The 21,955-nt window shown below is 46.3% G+C and overlaps 6 protein-coding genes across 6 annotated transcripts; 3 read left to right on the top strand and 3 right to left on the bottom strand.

Annotated features, from left to right (window-relative positions):
- Nucleotides 1–639: 639 nt before the first annotated feature.
- Nucleotides 640–1,240, bottom strand: V1508DRAFT_405564 (phosphatidylethanolamine-binding protein; the record flags this gene model as incomplete). The annotated part of the gene is made up of 2 exons (XM_066938705.1): nucleotides 640–1,049; nucleotides 1,120–1,240. The coding sequence occupies 2 exons, from the start codon at nucleotides 1,238–1,240 to the stop codon at nucleotides 640–642; spliced, it is 531 nt and encodes a 176-aa protein (XP_066794363.1).
- Nucleotides 1,241–5,170: 3,930 nt separating this feature from the next.
- Nucleotides 5,171–6,450, top strand: V1508DRAFT_357946 (histidine phosphatase superfamily; the record flags this gene model as incomplete). The annotated part of the gene is made up of 5 exons (XM_066937048.1): nucleotides 5,171–5,272; nucleotides 5,343–5,550; nucleotides 5,619–5,635; nucleotides 5,688–6,189; nucleotides 6,248–6,450. The coding sequence occupies 5 exons, from the start codon at nucleotides 5,171–5,173 to the stop codon at nucleotides 6,448–6,450; spliced, it is 1,032 nt and encodes a 343-aa protein (XP_066794362.1).
- Nucleotides 6,451–8,316: 1,866 nt separating this feature from the next.
- On the bottom strand, nucleotides 8,317–9,832 carry V1508DRAFT_207820 (uncharacterized protein). Its single transcript, XM_066936232.1, has 4 exons — nucleotides 9,697–9,832; nucleotides 9,537–9,635; nucleotides 9,311–9,468; nucleotides 8,317–9,231 (listed from the first exon to the last, which is right to left on the bottom strand). Exons 3-4 carry the CDS (start codon nucleotides 9,447–9,449, stop codon nucleotides 8,378–8,380), a joined length of 993 nt encoding a protein of 330 aa, XP_066794361.1. The 5' UTR covers nucleotides 9,450–9,468; nucleotides 9,537–9,635; nucleotides 9,697–9,832; the 3' UTR covers nucleotides 8,317–8,377.
- Nucleotides 9,833–13,297: 3,465 nt separating this feature from the next.
- V1508DRAFT_405561 (Ctr copper transporter) lies at nucleotides 13,298–13,817 on the top strand (the record flags this gene model as incomplete). The annotated part of the gene is made up of 2 exons (XM_066938704.1): nucleotides 13,298–13,328; nucleotides 13,387–13,817. 2 exons carry the CDS (start codon nucleotides 13,298–13,300, stop codon nucleotides 13,815–13,817), a joined length of 462 nt encoding a protein of 153 aa, XP_066794360.1.
- A 1,999-nt stretch (nucleotides 13,818–15,816) lies between these two features.
- On the top strand, nucleotides 15,817–17,015 carry V1508DRAFT_405560 (uncharacterized protein; the record flags this gene model as incomplete). Its single annotated transcript, XM_066938703.1, has 5 exons — nucleotides 15,817–16,045; nucleotides 16,069–16,114; nucleotides 16,135–16,399; nucleotides 16,456–16,580; nucleotides 16,604–17,015. 5 exons carry the CDS (start codon nucleotides 15,817–15,819, stop codon nucleotides 17,013–17,015), a joined length of 1,077 nt encoding a protein of 358 aa, XP_066794359.1.
- Nucleotides 17,016–18,130: 1,115 nt separating this feature from the next.
- V1508DRAFT_207691 (ferric reductase NAD binding domain-containing protein) lies at nucleotides 18,131–20,353 on the bottom strand. Its single transcript, XM_066936231.1, has 5 exons — nucleotides 20,310–20,353; nucleotides 20,243–20,254; nucleotides 19,725–20,184; nucleotides 19,548–19,670; nucleotides 18,131–19,501 (listed from the first exon to the last, which is right to left on the bottom strand). The coding sequence occupies exons 3-5, from the start codon at nucleotides 20,055–20,057 to the stop codon at nucleotides 18,443–18,445; spliced, it is 1,515 nt and encodes a 504-aa protein (XP_066794358.1). The 5' UTR covers nucleotides 20,058–20,184; nucleotides 20,243–20,254; nucleotides 20,310–20,353; the 3' UTR covers nucleotides 18,131–18,442.
- Between the last annotated feature and the right edge of the window lie 1,602 nt (nucleotides 20,354–21,955).

Genomic DNA, 21,955 nt, shown 5'->3' with positions numbered 1-21,955 from the left:
GACTAAGTTTAAGGGTCCACTTTTCGTAGTCGCAGCACAGGTAGATCGCATTTGTCACGCTAATACGTTGGTTGACACTGGTTGCAGAACCTATGGCCTTGCCTCCTCTCGATTCGTCTAAAGACACCAGTTAAAACGCATTAAAATTAGGCCACCATCGATACGGGGATTCGACGGGCTTTGAAGAGGTGGCGAAATTCTCGTTAGAAATCGGCGGAAACTGCCAACACTACGTTTATCTTTACGTGGTGCCGAAGATTGACAGCAACGATATCATATAAATAATCAGTGATCGCCATGCTGAACTTCACAAAATTCCTTGAAGCTCCATTTGATTCCCGAGTCGCATGACAATCATAAATATGATGCCGAAAAGGTTTTCAAGAGACCATGTTGCCTATAAGCACAATTATGTCGGTCGCACAGCCTGTGAGCATAGACCAGCATGTCAGAGTTGATGTGAAGGGTTCTGCCAGATCCTGTAGGCTACTACTGTTCACCACTGGCAGTTGTGAAGGAAGGCTGATTATAAGAGCTCAAGTAGCCTAGTTGCTTGTTCGATGATCCCGAAAAGAACAGTTACAACATTCCGCAAACATAATATCATTGCAATATGCCGTCCCGTCACTATGAACGAAATTAGTTGCTGCGAAAGTAGTTTGCTGCAAGCACCGGACCCAGTCTGATCTCCTTCTCAAACGCGCCCAGATCATACCGCATTCTGTGCCAATTACTCAGTTTCTTCCCCCCAGGCGGGGCGTACTTCTTGGCATCAAAACCCTCTGGCTGTTCATACAGCAAGAAAATATATCGATGTGGTGCGCTGCCGCGGGGAGGCGCTGGGCCAATGTAGTTGGCGACGAAAGGAGTAGCGGCTTTCAGAATGGATAGACCATTGGCAGTTGGCTCTGGTTTCAAGCCAGGCTGGATCCAATGCAAGACTGGACCCAAGACGCCGAAAGATGGGAACGGAGCATCAATGTCCAGACCAATGACCATATAGGTCCCCGATGACACGTTGAATGCTAATTCAGGGGGTGATTGGGCATCTAGAAGCAATTTGTCATCAGTTATTAATCCTTCATGCCTTGATAAATGCCGACCTGTTGACGCACTCACCAGCCTTTGGGATCTCATGCCCTGGAACGATATTGTGTTTGCCGACCGTTATGGTCAGAATCTTTGACGCGTCTTGCTCGATTAGAGACAGTGCTGTCCCAACGCTTTTATTCGCAGGCATTTTCGAAACAAACTCAAAAAAGAGGAGCAAATGAAGAATTGATGGTTCGCATTAGATCAAGGCGAGGAAAAAAATAAGGGCTGGGTTTCTTTCTTAATATAACGTCTATGAGATCATTAAATATTTTAGGTTCTTCACGTGAATTGATGCGGTCTTAGCGGTATTTCACACCGGACATTAGGGTTCCGGACCTCAGGGCTTATGGGAATAGTGAGTTATGGGTGAACGCTAGCCCTATAGTAATGAGCCGCACTGTCTGGGGCGGATGGCCAAAATGGTAACCCTGAGTTCTTCCACTGTATGCTGCCTAACGACGAGTCGCGACAACCCTAAGTCCAGCGGTTAATAATTCTAATCAGCCCTAACCCTTTGATTTACTGTGTAATATTTGTACTGCTAGCGTATGTCTGAGCATGAGCCGCATCCTGGACGCTAAGCACACAAAAGCTGGCAATGACTACAAAGAAGAAATGCCTAAGTTAATATTTTTGGAGATTCATTGGGGCTCTTACCAACCATTCCTCTTTGGCACTAGCGTAGAGTGGATATTTCGTACCTATCTCGCCCGCAAGGTATGCTGAACGTCACAACGGGCGCGAACTTATGACTATGCACCTTCGCTCACTACATCTTATCGGAGTTACCTAAAACTTCATTAAATCCGCCCATCGCCTGTGTAAACAACGCGTCCAAAACGACGCGTCCCAAAGCCTAAGACGCGTTGGATGCTCGGTATCTCGAATGTCATCAATTATCTTCGCCATTTTCCCTGCCCGTACTGCCGCTATAATAGATCCAGTTACAACTGGCTTGCGCGCAGCAGCAGTCAATAAACCACAGTGGCATTGAGCGGTCGCAGCAGCTGACTGTCATCAGTTCGAATGAATACCTGTTTGTACGACTGAAGATCAGAAACCAGGTTGAGACTTCGTTGTTGTGTACTGCGATATCCCGAATGTGCGCTGGAGCTAGTGAATGCAGAAGCTGTAAAGAAATCGCATCATCATATACACTTCTGCCAGCGTTCACACCGGCCATTTTTGAAACCCACCACATCCCCCCCCACGTACGGAGAAAACAGTCTACAGGGTTGCAAGAAAAGTCACATTTTAACTGTTCCAATGAACTCCCAATGATCTTATTTCATGAAGCTGTCGAAGTCCGCAACATTGTTGAAACTTTTTACTTACGACAGTTCTTGAGCATATTCTGCTCGATGTGCCATCGACAGAGCTGGTGTTCGACTGTTGGGAATACTACGGACAAGGCGTTCTTCAGGGCCCTATCTGAATCAGTAAGGATCGCCTTGGGTGCTTCGTCCGGAAATAGAATTACCTCTGTTCTAAAGGTTAGAATCGTACGCACTTGTCTGCTCGCTGTTGACAAAGCATTAACTGTGCGCAAGTCATTGTCAACAGATACAACTTGCACCAGTGGCAGCGGAATTTATTTGTTTTGTACGTTGCATCGATAATAACTGTCTGTGGATATGGACGTGCCCTTTGAGCATCATCAGACTTGCAAAAGAACAATGCCTCGAGAGTGTTGCCTGCCCGTAGACACTTTAACGCTGTATACGTAACCGTCATCGCGCAAGGTTTCATGAAGCTTGCTATCCAGGACTTGTTTTCTCGGGCTTAATCGTAAGTTCGATTATCTACATCTCTGCCCTGAAACCCTGTCGAGTTTAGCATGATACTAATGGATGCTGAGGAGTGTCGGACAAGTGGTAGAACATAAGTTGCACGGCCTCAGCACTCACCGGTCGGTTTCAGGATAAGCGTAGGATTGATGTCGTCATTAGCTCGGTAAGGATCTGAATCGTTCGAGTTGTTTTTTGAAACCAGACACAGAGCATGCCTCGGGCAACTTTATGACGGTGACTACCGGTGTTGAGGGGCTTTCTGCTGCATTTTCGAAGTAATAGTGTCTGATCTTTGTGTTTCACGATGCCATTCTTGCTGCGAAATTGTTTCGATCGCGTGGGTGTTCGCAATGGCTCTGCTCTATCATCTGACTGGACAACCATGCCAATGCGTAAATCATAGGAATTTCTCGTCGTGGGAAAGTCAATTACAACCGGATCAATGATAGTAGCAATAGTCGCACTTACACGAGTCTAGATAGCTCCGGTTAATAGGAGGTAAAGGGTACCAATGTATACTTACGGTAGTGCCAAAGAGGTTTGGTGAGCTTACTCTCCATGAATCTCCGAAAACAGGATCGTGGGAAGCTCCGCAATTTGTCTACGAGTATTAGAGATGCGGTTCGTATTCGGTTAATTGTGCGAGGGTGTCTGTCGCGGGTTGGCCGCTGCGCACGGACAGGCAATCTCAAGTAAACAAATCCCTCGCGTCCTACGCACATGATGTGATCTTCACTATGCATCATGTGGCGAACTGAACTGATATAAACACAGCGCCCCTGTGACGTTCGCGTCTTGCACTAGCTGCAGCTGCAACGCAGATCGGGTAAAGCGCACCCTGAACCCTTATTTCGCGCCGCGTGCCGGGTGCGCTCCTAAAGGCTAGCGGTGAGATGAAATTGGATTCGCTCGGCACCAGGATTGCATTCGTCGATGGTCCAGGTTGAGCTTGATGAAAGTAATATGCTCCTGTTTGATAGATTTTGTCCGAGGCTGTACATCACTGTTGTAAGTCGACGACATGTCGCGGATAGCCGGCATCTTGTTTTTAGCACTCAAGAGGCTGATCATCACCATGAGGGTCCGCGACTCAGGATTTTCTAATCGTTGTCTCGGAGCGGGCCGACATTCTACCCTGAAGGAGTGCGAAAGAATAGATCGGAATCCATCATTATTCGTACAGTCATAACCGTATGACATTGAGGTATGGTACATCCAGTTTAGTCTCGAAATCGTCCGCAACAAAATCTTATTACGCCAACACATTCACATATATTCCCGTAAAATTGTAAAAATATAATAAATCTCTATTTTAGCTTATCCTAATTCGTTTGCACTTAACTTTATTTGAAAACGCCGAGAATTGGGGGTCCACACTTTCTCGAAGAAAATTCCAGGTCGGAAGAAAATCAGCGGGGTTTGTGTCATCAAGGGTTAGGTTACACCCAAACCTGGTTAGCGTATTATTCTTGGAAGCTAGTTTGCTTATAGAATCGCGAGCCTAACAAGACGGCATAAACGTCTAACTCACCGATATAGCATAGATCCTAATATGTTTGTGAGCCTTATGCAGCACAAATTATGAAATACGGTTTTTTGGGACCAAACTAAATGCACCATTCAGTTGCTGGCAATCGTGTACGCTAGTCCGAAAGAGGAATGCTCGATTTAAGCCATATATTCGATTGACGCCACTAGCTTGCTTTCAGTTAGCGGAAGCTTTTAGATGAGGGTGCGGTAGGAATTATATCATATCATACAAGGAGGTAGAATACGTTAGGGAGTCTTGGTGTCAAGAGAACTTCCTTAGCGATTGTACCTCAATAAGGCGGAGGGACTGATTCGGCCACTTAAAACGTTAGGCGGTGAGGGCTCCTGTCGGGGCTAGGGTTCACCTGTCGGGGCTAGGGTTCACCTATCGGGCATGCTCACATCAGGCTTAAGGTTTCCCTTATCGCAGCGCAAGCATAACAAATGTCCGGAAAATATACGTCAAATCCTTCAGGAAATGATGGAAACGTGGCCATGATAAGTATAATGTTTGGTCAGTTGGGAGGCGGGACCGTTGTGCTGGGATGCGATGTTGTTGACAAGCCGGAAGGTTTAAAATGGGAAGAGATAGGAAAGTGGGAGAGAAGGGGATTTGCTGCACTGCGGTAAGTTTGCGGCAAGTAGCTTCATGATTGTGCTGCGCAGATTGAGCGGACGATAACAGCAGCAATTGCCAAATTTTTAAAATGCTTTCGTCTACGACTTCTTACGGGCTCTTATTCTTCGGTCTATTTATGTCGACTGCACTAGCGACACCATCGTACATCAAATACGAATCTGTTCCGGGGTACTTCTTGCAGGATTTGGATAGTACTAATGATACTACTTTTAATTTCGTACGTGGGCCATGATTATGTGCAATTGAAAATGATGCAGATTGCTGATGCGATACTATTCATTGGACAGATGACGACGAATTTCGGGTTGAGAAACAGGACTTATACATCTTCTGGTAGTTCGACGGATGGCGCGACGGAGAATCAGACGCAGTGGGAGAGGTTCGCGAAACACGTTTGGCAGTTGAATGAGGAGAGCGATTATGGGGTGGAGTATAAGGTGCTGTTTATCGGGCGGCATGGGGAGGGATATCATAATACTGCCGAGTCTTATTATGGTAAGTCAAATTCTTAATCTCCTGACGAATTGTGTACTCTTCGTGATGCTGATTCTTGACTTGCATAGGTACACCTGCTTGGAATGTTCGTATGATCTGTTTTGTGTGGGCTATGACATTGCTGATGATCCGTGTAGTGCTACTATTCGCAAATGGACGGAAATGGCACTATTACGTGGGCAGATGCACAATTGACACCTAAGGGCATAGCACAAGCCCAAGCCGTTAACGCATTCTGGGCAAAACAAATAACAGAGCAAAGTATTCCCACGCCACAGAAATTCTACACGAGCCCACTCAGTCGTTGTTGTGCCACGGCGGCTTTGACTTTCACAGGTCTCGCTCTGCCAGCAAGCCAGCCATTTATTCCGCAAGTGAAGGAGCTGTTGAGAGAGTGGATTAGTGGCCATACTTGTGATCGGAGAAGTAATATGTCCTATATTGCGGCGAATTATCCGACTTTTACTTTTGAGGAGGGATTCCAAGAGGTGGATCCGTTGTGGAATGCGACCTTTGTGGAGACGACTTCCGCGCAAAATGAGAGGTCGAGGAGTGTTTTAGATGATATTTTTATGAATGATCCGAGCACCTATATTTCGATTACGACGCATTCCGGGGAGGCTGCTTCTATATTGTCTGGTATGTTCACTGTGGGGCTTTTTACTTTGTGAAGATGAATTCGCTGACTCTGGCGTAGTTCTGGGTCACAGACCCTTTAGTTTGAGCACTGGAGCTGTCATTCCTATACTTGTAAGGGCGGAGACTGTGACCGGTAGGCCGCCTTTCCCAACGCGGCAGCCGTGGACGGTGATTTCGACTTGTGCGACACCGCCTCCTTCTCCTACACCGACGACCGATGATATAGAGCGGAGTGCTGCCAGGATGATGCGTATCCAATGAGTTATGGCATGAAGTGAAAAAGTTTTGTCAGGTAGAATAGATAGACTGTCCGGAATATGATGCGCCACAGTTGATATAGAAAAATGCAAAAATTGGTATCTCATGCTTGAACTCTTGAAATCCCTTTGACAGTCTTTTTGTAAATTTAAGACATGCTATTTCCACCAACGGATATCGTCACTTGAAATCTAGCCACTAAAGATAACTAAGCGGTTCGTACCCAAGAAGTATGATCCAACTCACCAAAACTTTCTTGGAAACGCAAATCAATCGACTTTAGAGATCATCTGGGCCACGACGAGCCTTCATCACATGTCGACACAATCATAAACGTCTGAATGTACGATCGCAGTTCGTGGTTGCGCGAGTTGTCAGAACAGAAGCGGGGTCATGATCTCTTACACTTGAACCATTAGATACTGTACTTAAATATATAGCAGGCGGCCGCCGAACCAGCATGTCGGGCCATACCGCACGCTCACGCACCACTCCTGTTGAATGATTATAATGCGCTTTGCATTGTACCGTCTGTACCAAAGCTGAAAGCCACATTAAGAAGACGAAACCATGAAAAAGGATTCATGCTGGAATATCGAGGAATAGCATCTCTGCCTTGGGCTCTACGAGGTCCGGAGGCGCGTCAGACGACGGCTATTGTACGCAGATAAGGTGATCTGACGTAGTGTTTGTTAGTGGTAGAGCGGGGGGCAATAGATGCCGATACAACACAGCCAGCAATTAGCGATTTTCGCCGCCATGAGCTCCAAGATCTCTTTAGTCAGTCTCTTTGTTACGCAACCTGTTGCGTCGTCTAAAGTAGCCCAGTCGATCGAGGATCGGTTGATACATGTTTCCAGATATCAGTCATTCTTCGGCAGGGTCTCCGCGCATATGCCGGTACTGCTCCTTCGTGCAGGAGTACGATTTCCCATCGATATTCTGCTCGTGATTGCATATACACCTTTCCGAAACATGAAACTCTGCCCTTGGTTCAGGACCATGCATGGACGCTCGAGTCGGTGTCATAGTGTCCCCCAGTGGTCCCCCAGTCGTGCGGACACTGTGTGCTTGTCATCTTTGAAGCTATCAATCCATATGATCCACAAGTAGTCTTAGTTCGAGACTGAGAATTCATGAGTACGGAATGGATAAGTCGTACCCGCTCAACCCAATCGAGAACGTTGCCCATTGTGCATGTATGCGGATTAACCGGTTGTACGACACTGGTGGTAATCGGAATTCCCCCAACAAGTGAATGTTCAGTCGCCTAAATGTCAACATGGTCTGAACATACGAGATTAGTAAAGTCCTACGTCTCTCAGATTACACGCTAACCCCATGGTAGGGATCTATTATGGTTGATCTCATAGCTCGATTGAGTCAATCTAACCCAGCACTTAGGTTCATGGGTGGTGGACCTTTGATTGTGTCTGTGGTTCTTGTTGTGCTTTCATGCGTCCGTGCTTGCTTGTTTGTGCGGCAGCAATTGACCATCTCTTAAGGAAGAAGGAGAGTGACTACAGACAAGTCATGACGTGTACGATGAATCGGAAGAAGAATTCGAAGAGATGGTTAGCGAAACTGTCGATATAGATAGGCAGACTACTAAACAGGTCTCGATGTTCTCAGCCGGGGATGTCGCAGTAAGCGAAGACGAGCACGAGGACGATAGATTTGTTTGCTGTGTCAAGCTGATAGACTTTCCGCATGGACTTTGCGCATGCCACATGGACACTAGGCGAAGGAATGGATATGAATGCATTAGAGGGGGCATATACGACTGTTCAAGGAGAACCATGCTCTAGGATAATGATATACCAGTCAAATGACACAAGGCGTATAATAAATACCTACTACGGTCCACAAATATTTTGTTCGTGACAATCACGGGTCGTATGCATAACTAATTACATTTGCTAGCCTTCACTCAAATTAAACACTTCAGCACAACCTTTCCAGTCGACAATCTGGTCTCCAACGCCTCTGCAGCGGATCTATAGTCTTCAAGCGCATAGACTTTATACACAGAAATCTTCAAACTTCCATCAGCAATGGCCTTCCACAACTCACTTGTATAGAAATCCCACTCCTCAGGAGTGGAAATGTAGTTGAAAAGGGTCGGTCTTAACAGTCTAATGTTCTTCTGTGAGAGTCTAGCCACATTAAATGGAGGGACTGCACCACTGGCATTGCCAAACGTAATCATGGCCCCCTTTCGGCGGACGAGACTAAAGGAACCTTCAAACGTTGCCTTTCCAACACCATCAAAGGCGGCATGAACGCCCAAGCCATCCGTGAGTTCGAGAACCTTCTTGACATAGTCGTCCTCGGTGTAATTAATAACATACTCCGCACCAGCACTCTTAGCGAGCGCGACCTTCTCTGGCGTCGACACAGTACCAATGGCATGAGCACCAATGTTGTTAATCAACTGGCATAGCAATAAACCCATACCACCAGCCGCAGCCTGAACAAGAATCCAGTCACCTGACTTGACCTCATAAGCGTCCTTAACCAAAGTGAGAGCAGTCAGTCCCTGTAGGAGTGACGCAGCAGCGGTCTTGACATCAATGTCCTCAGGAATAACGCTCACTCTCCCACCCTCGTCGACAACAGAGTATTCTGCGAAAGCGCCAGAGCCGAGCCACGCGACTCTATCACCAACTTTGAACTTGGTAACTGATGATCCAACGGCAACGACAGTACCAGCAGCTTCACCACCGGCAACATAGGGAGTTTTTACAGGATACAGACCTGATCTAAAGTAGGAATCAATAAAATCTATTGAATGTTAGCAGACCTCATCTAATCGACACATTGCGGCTAGCCATAATTGTCACAAGTTATAGATATCGCATACTTAATCCAGCATATTCATTCTTCACAAGGATCTGAGTAGTAGAGACTTCAGGAACTGGAACATCTTCGAATTGCAAGACCTCGCGACCGCCAGTCTTGGGGACGACGAAGGCCATCTGCTTAACTGGAATTGAGGACATATTTCTCAACGCAATTGGACTGAACAATGGCCTCTGAGTAAATAGACAAGATTTTGCCCGAATAGAGGATAATGATGCTGCTCGTACCGATTGAAATAATGTAGTAAATCTATACTGCCTGCAGCTGTCGAACATTGAACAGTCTAGGCGGTGGGGTTAAAGCATAGGCCTTTATGACTAAGCTAACTGTCTATCAACTCATGTTGGCTTCACTTTTGCCGGCAACGCTAAGTACTGGTGCACTTACGAACATAAATGGAGTGCGACGTGCCGTTTGAGGTACGAAACGATATCCCCGAAGCCGCGTATCACGATATCCGACCACCGCCTATAGCCGGTATGAACTCTTTTAGTATGATACTAGTTTCGTGGGTCCCGGCGATACATTGGCCGGGCTCCCTTGCCCGTCGGTCATATTTTCATGGATAGGAGCTTTTAGAGGTTGGGTACCGTTGTTGCGTCAAATCCTGTACAAATAATTGCAATACTTGCTTTGTTCGTGGCGAAGGTCATTTTCGGATTTCAGCCAAACATCTAAACGACTGGAACGAGTCCATTAAGATTGGACGTACCACCATCCACTCATTGCTGCCATTGATAGGCCCATTACCGGCAAAAGGTACCAATAATCCCGGTTATGCCGATCATCCATTGGCACATCCTCCTTCGCCAGCACCATATCCTCAACTTCCTCCCCAATATTGGAATCAATCGGCACCCTATCCACCTCTCCCAGCAAATTACTATTACCCATTCCTTGCACCCAATTACAGTGCTATTCCTGTGCCAGCTCATGACGCAGCTCCTACGTCATTCTCATGAGCTACACCTGCAACTGCCAATATAACCAAGTCTCAAACGACCTGTACAGAGTCAGATCCGGCTGATATTTTTGATGATTATATTGAGTGGTATGTGGCGAAGTCAAAGACGGATGCTCTGGATATTCTCTTTGCAGGTGGTGCAGTAAGGAGAAAGGGATATGATTTGGAGGGACTACAAAGCATCTCCGAGGCCTCATGGCGGTCACTGGACATTGAGGATGGTATAGCGCAACGATTACTGTGTAACGTAAGTAAATTTATGAAATATCGCCAGAAACAGATGAAGACTTGAGTAACTCGATGGCCGGCTTCGCTATGATTACATTGTGGGGATTCGCGAGTACGTGAATTGCTCTTTCTGTGCGAATGCACCTATTCCTTCAAACCTTTATCTAGCTTATAATTTTTCAGACTATATATTCGCACTCAGCCTCTATCAAGATCAGTTCTCGTGAATACCGCCAAAGTGTTTTTGTCGATAACGTCCAAACACTGTTATCGTCGACATCGTCCAGTGTTTGTCAACAATAACCGCCCTCAACATGTATATTGCATGATCTAAATGATTACCTGCTTTATTGGCCATCATCTCAATTCCATGCCAAAGAAACCGTCGAATCCTTCGAACGCCTCTGCAAAATCCTTATTCTTTCTCATCCACGCCGTCAACTCTGCAAATGATGTTCGATGTTAAACTGCCCCGTACTTCCTTCTTCGTCCAGCTGTCTTTCTTTAATGTTCTGCTTATATTAGAAGCACTAACAATGACACCGAATTGGTCATATATGAACGATCTCATTCTCCAAGTCGGACGACAAGTGCCGTAATAAATGTTATAACAAGTCCTGTCCTAGTCAGCTTGTGTATGCCACAATTGTAAATGGACTTTTACAGCCAGCATTGTATCGTTTATCTTCGGGGTCTACCTAGAGGCCTCTCTGAGGGAGATTGATGCGATTGCCACAATTTAAAGTTGTGCTTAATCCTCTTGACAGTCTTGGTGCAGCATACTAAGTTCCTTAGCAATCTCATCCGCACTAGAACAGCTCTCGGCCATGAAAAGAACACATTGACGGAAAGAATCGGAAAATCGCGAAGGCATTTTGCGTGATATATATATCCGATGGTTTTAATGTGTGACAAGTTTCTCAAACTGAAGCAGACACGTTCTAATGCCCCAAAGACTGTCGCTGCCTTGAGCGACCCACAGCGGTTCTCTTCCCTATGTTAACAGCCACAGCAATGAAACCAGCAAGCCATGAGAGGAGAGCCACAGCCGACGGCGACACGAATGTAGCCAATCAATGCATGATCCGCGAAGCTGATTCCAGCAATGAGGAGGAAGATGACGCCCAGAAATGTCCACGCAGCACAGAACATTAAGAAGCCCCACGCATCAGGGACGCCGTAGTAATCGTAGAAGTTGCCGAACTCGAAGTATTCGTGGACAGTGTGGCCGCGAAACACGTGGATAGCTAGATGATGGGGTCGGACTCAACGGTGCGTCGGCAGAGTGGGATACATTAGCTCTCCGTACCGTAGCCGTCTGTTCCCATGACGATGCTAGCGAAGATGAGCTGCAGCGCTCGCGGGCAAAGTCAACCGTTCTATTCGCCGCTATGTTCATGGCCATGATGTGCAGCGATCCCTTGACCGACATCGTCGCTTAGCGAAGCGAATGCTGTGGAGCCAAAAATTGCTCTTAAAAGAGGGCACAGCCGTCTTTCGTGTAATCAATTCCTGAGAAATGATGCCTAGTGCTGTATAGCGCAAATAATCCGAGTTTTGCCAACGAACGCCGACAGGTAAAGGGATCTGTGGTCAAATTCGGGAGGAGGTGACGGGCACGCCGAACAACTGAAAAACTGAGGAACACGGCGAAGAAGAATATATAGAGACCTGGGCTCAGGGAGCTGATAGCTTATTGGCAGCGAGGGCACGAGCCAGGAAGACACCACGTGCGAAGGCCATGCAAGCATGTTTGAAGGCGCACTCCCTTTTCTAGTTAGACGGTTACGAGATTATTTTTGGTTAGACGGCTACGAGATGCCCCCCCGGTGCGCCAATCAAGAGTTTAACTACTTTCGGCTAGGTAGCGCGTCGATGCGCAACGGGTCAACGCTTACCTGCTTACCTGCTCGCTGCGCTGTCCTCCAAGCCTAGTAACTTCGCAGTCTTGTCGCAGTTGGGTGGAAAAATCAACAGCCGCAAACTTTGAAGCTGAACCATTTTCCCGTCACAAGTAACATCTTTTAGAAGCAAATGTCCAGGTCACTCCATGGGCGTAATTAAAGTTTGGAAAGGGCAAATGGGAAAGATGAAGATTCTAAATCCACTTAAACTTTCATTGCGAAAATTAGCCGCAGAGAGCTCAACAGTGAACGTGCTTTAGTTCTCATTTAGTCATTTACGGGAACTTAATAATTCTCTCAAACTAGCGCGTATGGCTTCCAATTATTCCCCGCCTTCCTGCAGCCACTCTTGACATCGATCCGTTATGAAAGGAATATTCTCCATGTGTTGAAATAATGGTCAAGGGTCTTTTACAGGCTCAACCCGCATCGGCAAATTTTAATCAGATCAGGTTTATAACAGTTTCGGGTGACTAGAATTAAAATTGCTATGCATCGTTATGAGACTAATTCCGGAATGCACATGAGTAGTCTCTGCACACAATTCTCTCAAAATCTCGCAGCTGCCAAGATATTGCGTCTAGAACGCTGGAACGTGACCGGAATATAGATACAAAGTCTCGGCCGGCCAGAGAATAAATGCGTCTCAAACGCTGCAATCCTTTGAATTAGAAACGGGCCCTCCCAACGGTGTCGTCCTTTTCAATTAAGTTCAATATGGATATGGCGTCGATGGCTACGACCTCTAATGTAATGAACATGGCAGCAACAAGCGTTGCTGCTGCTGCGACTGCCACATCGTCAACGATATGTCGATGGATAGTAGTAGCTGCAAGATTTCGGTTGGTTCCGATGGTTTTATGCTACTTCCTCTGCTAATACGATTCAATAGATGTTATGGAACTGGAGTACTGTCGGCTCCTGTAAGTTACCCTTGAGGGTGAAATTCGTCATTAACCACATCACTAAAATATGTTCTAGGCTTCATAGCCAGAAGCTGGCGCATCACTTCTCGGGGAATGTTTGCTGGCTCATGCCTCGGTGTCATATTTCTAGTCATCTCACTTGAATTCCTGCGACGGCTCTCAAAGGAGTATGACCGCTTTCTCATTCGACAACACTATCTGCATCTTGTTTCACAATCTACAGTCTTGGACACCAATCTTCGATCATGTCAGGATGGCAAAAGTGTGACAGTTCCATCCTGCGAGCCGGCGAGAATTAGTAATGCAAAATTCCGGCCCACCGCATTACAACAAGCAATTCGAGCTCTGCTTCATATGCTTCAATTTGCAGTCGCTTACTTTGTCATGTTGCTCGCCATGTATTACAACGGTTACTTGATCATTTGTATTTTGATCGGAGCCTATATTGGCGCTTTCATTTTCAGTTGGGAAGTTATGCTTGGGTAAGTCTTAGCAGCACTTGTTTGTCAATGTGGCCCAAGAACTGTGAAGTGGAGTATATGCTAACAGTACGATAGCACTGCTCGTGAAGAGGCCACGTTTTGTTGCGGTTAAACTGAAGTCCTGTCGATCACAGCTTGGATTGTTTTAGGTGTACAAGCATTTAAATCCCCATTCCAGAAATTTGCATGTTTATATTCTCTTAGTCTCTACATATGCGCTGTAATACTCTTAGTCCAACTATTGGTCTTTGTCATTGTTGAAAGTGAACTCTCTGAACTAGAATTTTCTACAGGCTGTTTAGAAACACTAGAATATTTATTGATTACCCACTCCAGCATAAATCTCGTTAGTTCCTTTGACTGCGGGGACTCGAAAACTGCCCTCCGCCACGTAATCCTATCGACGGGAAAATTCTTCCTGATGAGCTCGTGATTTCAAAGAGCCATAGAGCCTCAGAGACGGAGAAGGCTGACAACTGTTGGACATAGAGTTTCTTCATAAGACTTGGGATATAGGACATTCGATATGTATTTAGGCAAGACATGAGCATATATGGCCCCAATTTTGTGAGTATGGGCAAGTGGACCCGTTAAACAAAGTGAGGGCAACCGCAGTCTCAAACTTGCTGTATTTAATAATTTATTTGACATCGTTAGTTACGCCTAGACTAAAAATGAAATCGAGTGAGGGTAAAATGCGGCGCCGCATGGCACGCGCACAAAAATCTGGTTTCTGATCGTGATACTCCACATCTCGAACTCCCCTCCACACGGCGTAATGCTGCAGAGTCTGCTTACGGATACCTATCTTATGTTGTTGGAGGGATATAGGGTATCCACGAATAATTCAAATACGAATAACTGAAGATTTCGTGAATACGAATAAAATTATCTTTCGTAATAATATTCGTAATTTTCACAAGTACAATATGAAATCATGTCTTCCTTGCCTGCCCCCACCTATAAACTGCCCTCAACAACATCAACTCTCTCATCGTCTCGACACTTAACCTTAGAAGATCTTGCCCTGTGTTGAAGCATCTTTCGACGGCCACCTCAGACGAAGGAATAGCTAATAATCTATTGCTGCGGCCGCCATCCGGGGGAACTCATCCTGATTCAGTCGCCAGTGTTCGAAGAGCCAGCGCCTCTTTCCTTCGTCACTCTGTCATTAAGAATAATATTCGTTATTCGTAATCGACGCTCCCAATCTTATTCGTTGCGAATAACGGAAATTCGCTGAATAAGAATAACGAATACGAATAAGAATAATAGTTGGCGTCGATGAGTTTGGCTCTGGTTTCTGGGAATTGGGTACCTGGATGTGCCCCTGTGCACAGGCAAACTTACCTTTACCAAGAAGGAAGAAACGTTACGAGACCTCTCAGACACAAATTTTGGGTTGGGGGAAGGGCCGCGTTGCAAGTGGTGTGCAAACCCAAACCCAACTGCAAATTCTGCTTGTTCGCAACCCCTGTGCGCAGCCATGCGCAGTTGATCAGCAACGAGCAAAGATCCCCTACATACATGGAGTAAGTCGCAGTAAGCTGCATACTTCTTGATAATTCATCACTGTTCCAACTCCGAAGCCACAAATTCACTTTCCCGAGCCTCGAATATGCGGCTTATCGACCGAGTATGCTGTGAGTTTTTGATGTACAGCAACCACGGCAGAGGCTATGTGCACCACCGACATCTGACTCGCGACTTCATTGATGTATATCTATGTTGCTAACTAGTCATCGACATAATAGCTCCTCGAAAGCTAGTCGCAGTGCTTGTGACTATCTCCATCGTGTGCTTTATCGGTATCCTCGGTTACCACGGGGACGTTGATATTCAGAATTTAAGGAGCACACTACCACATTTAACGTACGACGGACCTGCGTGCAAATCGCTGGACTTTGCTGTTGGGACGTAACTCGACATATACTCATGCGCATGGTATTTACGCTAGTGGTTATGAGACATCATACGTTCCGGGCATGGAGGACGTGTTTCTTATGATCAAGACCGGCGCCACTGTGCTGTGGCAAAGGTTTCCAATTCACGTAGCAACAACCTTACCACAGGTGCTACATCTTGCAGTCTATTCTGATGCGCCTGACATGGTCGCTGGCATTCCTATAATCGACATTCTCGCGGGTGCAAAGCAAAAAAAGCGGGATTCAGGGCAATTTAACACGTGGCGCACACAGCAACAACTGCTATCTGAACACGCTACATTGAAATGTGGGAGGCCGGGATTAGCGGAGGGTGGCAATTGGACAAGTACAAGAATCTACCAATGGTAGCTCACGGGTATCAGACATATTCAACAGCCAAGTGGTACATCTTTACATACTGTGGCCGATTATGATGAGATGGTTGTCATCTATTAATCACGAGGATATGTTGTACATGGGATCGGTAACTTACCAGAGTCTAACGGCGCCGTTTGTACATGGCGGATCCGGCGTGATTATGTCTGGTGCCCTTGTTAGGGAGACTTTCGGCAAGGATCCGAGTTTGGGAGGTCAATATGAAGAGTACGCGCAATATCATTGTTGTGGCGATCATGTTCTGGCTCATGCATTTCAAGACCGTGTTTTAACCCTGTTTTATCCAGGGACGATTACCCATATGTCTCGTGGCGCTTCCAGGGAGGCTTCGAGGGTGAGCTGCAAGCTGAGCCTCCTAGTAACGTGCGATATAGCAAAGACAATTGGTGTAAAGAGATCGTCACATTTCATCACTTGACAGCGCACGACATCGAGAAGTTGTACGAGTTTTAGCAGAAGTACCCACGAGACTACCCGATTTCAAGGATGCGTATCATGAGTTCATTATGCCATATCTTCGTGACGACCGTCGCAATAATTGGGATAATTTGGCAGACATCCGAGAATATTCGAACGACCTTGAGGAGGATCTAAAGAATCCACAGGTCACTGCTTACAACTCATATGAAAATTGCAGTGACACATGCCAGGAATGGGAAGATTGCGTGCAGTTTAGATATCGGCCTGGCCACTGCGGATTGTCGAACGAAACTAGACTTGGGCAGAAGCATATGGACGGTGATAAGTCGTTTTCGTCTTCTTGGCGACTAGACCGAATTCAGGAAGTAAGAAAACGTAGTGGGTGTGATCCTGTCGATGCCGCACAGGACGAAGGCTCGTTCGTTCGACAGCAGAATGAAGAAGCAAAGAGGAATAAGTGATATCGGTATCAATCTTATCGTCAGCATTCGCGGCATTCTTGCGATGGTTATATTTCCGGAGCACAAAATATGTCGTCGTGTACCTGGTAAATTCTTTTGTTCAGCATGCTAAATGTCCGGTCGCGAAGCGCGGTGATCCAGGCGTATGAAGGGTGTGACGCGCTTGACATCAGCGCTAAGATCTGCAGCACTACGTTAGATTGTAGCTTTTGTCTATTGGATTAAAATTAAACAGATAAGTCAGCGTAGGAGGAGTTGGGGAAGCATGGCATGCGCTTTTGGAGTAGCCGTTACTCGCCGGTCGCCCCCCTATTGAATAGAGCATAATCGTTATGGTATTTAAGCGATTCATGGTCCCGTGACAATGGAAGAAATAAATAATGTTGTGATAGATCCTGAGTAGATGACGATTATAGATTGTCTATAAGTAGTTGAATTGATAACATCATGAATGCAACTATATGTAGTAGCTGACAACGCAGAATAATGACAATTAATGATGATACTATGGTCGACTGGGAGAGATGGGAATACTTGAGTTCAGAGTTCACTCCAGTAGGAACGAGTTTTGACGCACAACTCAAACGGACGCAAAATGCTCTGAATCCCAAGAAAGTCAAGTAAATTATAAGGGCTGTTTCGAATACGAATATCGGCAGGTTTTCCCAATATTCGTAACAAATTATTCGCAGCGGTTGGGACTTGCAAATGACGAATACGAATAATGCCGATTACTGCGAATAGTAGCCCTAGTCCGACTAATAATGTAATGGGTCTGTTGAGTACGTAGCTGCTGGCTGGCATAAGATCACATATTCATGTTTTAGTATTTATCGCCCATCTGACTCCGTAGCTCTAAATCAACAGCAGGCCTATATCGGCCAGTGGGGTATGCCTTAATTCTGTGAATCTTGCTCGAGTGCGGTGCCGTAGTAAGTTATACCAGCAATAATGATCCACACTGTACAGGACCCAGTTGCTGTGTAGTAGCGATTGAGAGACATTTTACGGTCTATTACGTTAACAATAAAAATCGTTTTCGTTTCATCTCAGAAGGTTAGGGACTGTAAACTAAACTACCCTGATGGCACTGAATTGGTTCAAAGTTCTTGTCAGACATGCCGTTAGGTGATCTTTGCCATAAGGCGCCGTTTAGCGGATTTTTGCTCTGCCAATCAAAAGCTTAGGGTGGTTCAAATTGCAAAGACAAAAAGGCACTGTAATGTACCACACAAGCCAGTTGTCGACCTCGGTTCGAAATAATTTGGCGTTCATGTTGTGGTAGTGGTAAACAGGATTGTCGCTGTGCATTACTGTTATCATTTGATTCTAGTGACACTGGAAACGATTCAATTGAACTGTCTCGCGCAATGCGTAATATAATGGCGTGTCTAAATTTATGATAAGTCTATACCATTACGTTGTTCTTAAGCAGACGAAAAAGCGTCCTCGAAATAGTCGACTCTTCTCGTCCCTTTGTCCACGTTATCAGCCACAGCGCTCCTGCACGTATCCACGAGCGACCCTGGGCCACACGACACGACCGCGACACCTCCATGGGCTTGCATGATGGTTTCTTCGATGACCTTCCTCATGTCTGGACGTTGACCATAGTTGACGGAAAGTTTTTCAGGTACTGAGCATACTCTTCTGCTCGATTCAACGCTGTCACAGCTACCCGAGGCAATGTTCCTCAAACTCTCCTCATTAATCATATCCGAGGTCGACGAATTCGTCGACCTCGTCGACCACTCGGCTGTGATGAAAATTTTAATATCAACAAACCCATCCTGCGCGACCTCCTCCAACTGCTCCTTCACCCAATTTAATGATTCGGCTTCTCGAACGGTCCAGTAAAATAGTACGTGCTGTCCGCTCCTAGCCCGTCGTTTCAAGTCTAGCGCATAAGACATCACAGCGGTGACCCCGATCCCACCGGCTATAAGCAACACGGTCTCATACCGTGCGACTGGATAGGTCTTGCCGTAAGGACCCTCAACCCACACGCGAATCATATCATTGCCAGGTACATGAGCCGCACTCTTCAGTAGTCGCCGAGTCATACCGGCTTGTGCCTTTGCGACGAAGATGTACGACCCATCGGCTTTGGTGTCTATGATACTAAACGGGTGTGATTCCCAGAACTTGTGGCGCATTACGTACAAGAATGCGTACTGTCCGGGCTGTGCCTTGAAGTGAATGCTCGGCTTTACTATGAGGTGCGTTGCGTTACCGTGTGCATGGATTTCCGCATGGGTGGTCGCGCCTGCGAGGACGACGCGGACGATGCGAACGAAGCGGTCGAACATCCAGATGGCGAGAGCAGCGTACGTGTAACTGTGGTAGCCATGATCGGCAAGGTGAGTGCGCAGGCCGGGGAGAAAAACACCTACTAGGACGACGTGACCAACGAGAAAGACTTCGTACCAATAGTGGCGGAAGGGGTAGGCTGCTTGAAGCATGATCACGCCGGCGAGAGCGAGGATCTGTTACGCTTAGTAGGTGAGTTTGGATAATAAATTAGTTACGTACTATTATGCCCCACAGGTTGGCGTAGTTTTTGTACATATTATAGTAGTATGCCTCATAACCGCCATCCATAATGTAGTATGACGTGAACCCCGCGCCGTGAACGAGAGACTGAAAAAACATCATCTGTTGTATACCGTTAGTACTGACTCATAAACAGTACGCTCTAGACTACCCCACCCTTCCAATCCACCTATGGAACATGTTAAATGTTTCATGCGACCACCCTGTAACAGACATCATGATATTATTACGCCCCCCAAACAGGAACAATAGTGGAATCATAGTCGTCGCCATAATCCCTGACCGGTTCGCATAGAATCGCACGGCCTGGATAGTCCATTCTTCGTGGCTCTCGCCGATAATTATGCGGTGGACAAAGATCAAAATGACGTTGAGCAGGACAAACCCCACGATGAGGAGCGATTGCCACCGTAGCGGCATAACGTTCCACGAGACGCCAAAGAACCTGATGGGCCTAACGTGCTTTCCGCTGAATGTCGCAGGAAGCATTATGTGTTTTGTGAAGAAGGTGACCAAACGGCCGGGTTTGCTGACTTTCCTGGGATACAGTCCGAGTGCGGCCTGATAGATGAAGGCGGAGATAATCGGGATGACCCAGTAGATGCTAAGGATATTACTACTATACTGTTAGGTCTAACTTATAGAAATCTGAAGGCATGATTACGATTACATACCCGTAGTATTCACTGTGTAACTCATTAGGGCTCTTTAAGCGTCTCGCTCTCACATCTAGCGCCAAACCTTCTGGGCCGACAAACACACCCTTGACCATCGAGTCTTTCATGCCAACCGCCTTCTGACTCACGTAGTCTTGCGAACGTTCCTCCAAGTCGTTCGTGCTCCCTGATCTTGACCACTTGGCCGTGCACCCGTTTGAGAAATACTTCAAAATCGACTCCGTCCCGTTCGAGTAGTTACAGGAATTCGCGCACATAGCTAATGCTTCGAGATATCTGCCATCCGAGCAAATGCACGTAAGATCATTCACTGCGCATTCGATCGAGAAGATCTCTAAGAATGTCTGGCATGCGCTATGGCATGGCGTTTCGGCTGCGGAGATCGTAGAGCGGGCGAAAATGAGGAGAAATATGCCGACGACTGGCAATGGGTGCATTGTGAGTGTCTTTGGAATGAATCACGACACATTCTGAGGACATAGGGACGCCAAAGCTGATATTAGTACCTTACCAACGCCGCGTTACAACGGGCTATCGAAGTTCAAAGGGCACATGTTTGTGCTGAATAAACGGATGCAAACTTCTTGCATGCTCTGTGGAATACCAAGAACCCATGGTCTACTACAATGGTTAAATTGTGTGTGGCTTCAATTCTAGATTGGATAAACGCCACGGACGTGACGGAGGGTTGGTTAAGCGTTTATTATCGCCTACGAGACGTCTTGGCGGCTCAGACGCCACCGCACAAGCCAAGAATTAACGTTGGCGTTCATCAGCGCCGCATGGTTCTCGACCACTGGCACAATTCTCTCCAACACACGCACACCTCAATTTCTTGAGTTGCATCTCATGCATAATTTAACTTACTGAAGAGACTTGCCAAAGTCTCAATTGCAACAATTTCGTGTATATTTTGTTGTATAATCATTCAGGGAATGGTGTGCTGTGCGAGAGTCACCAATGGACAGGTGAAGAAACTGACTGAATTTATAATATAAATTTGGCAAGAACCAGCGTGCTCTGCATAATGGCAGCAAAACCGTACTGATCCAGTACTAAGATTATACTATTCGGGGCCCATTTTGTTCGCACTGGTGATCCATTGTGGCCTTTTGGTTTGTCCATTAAGCCAGCCAGGGCTTGTGCCTACACGCAAGAACAAAGCAGCAGTCCTTATAGAAAAATCATATCTTTTTGAATTCTATCTAGCTGTGTATAATACATATTTACTGCCGTCCGCACCTTCACTCCACCACCCAATATCTAATGAAACCCTGTGCCCACGATCCTCTCTTTGTTCCGGTTACCAAAGTACGTCCTTCTAGGTCAAACTGAGTCACAACTGTAAAGTAAGTTAGGCCTTTCCTCTTTGCTAACGATTGCTCACTATTCCTTGAGGGTACAATTAATATTTGACTGTGGAAGGTACGATTCCATCTAATGGTTGCTGTGACTTATGTCCTAATGAATCATTTGGAAGCAAGGGCTGCGAGGTTATTGCAACTTAGGAAGCTTGAGTTCACTTGCAGACTTCGGTGAGAATCAACCAGCACGGAATTGACATTCATGCGATTGCACGGTGGGGATAATATGTGGTTGTTTGCTCGACTTGAACTTATAATTTAACAATCCCCCCTTACCCGGATTCCGCACAAGTTTCACAAATTTAGACCTACACCTTGCTGCACGCAAACATATGGCTTCTGCAAT

This window comes from Lipomyces doorenjongii (assembly GCF_038497915.1).
Source record: "Lipomyces doorenjongii strain NRRL Y-27504 unplaced genomic scaffold V1508scaffold_46, whole genome shotgun sequence".
Taxonomy (NCBI): Eukaryota; Fungi; Ascomycota; class Lipomycetes; order Lipomycetales; family Lipomycetaceae; genus Lipomyces; species Lipomyces doorenjongii.
The sequence above is the reverse complement of the archived record's forward strand: the minus strand, read 5'-3'. Positions and strand labels throughout refer to the sequence as shown.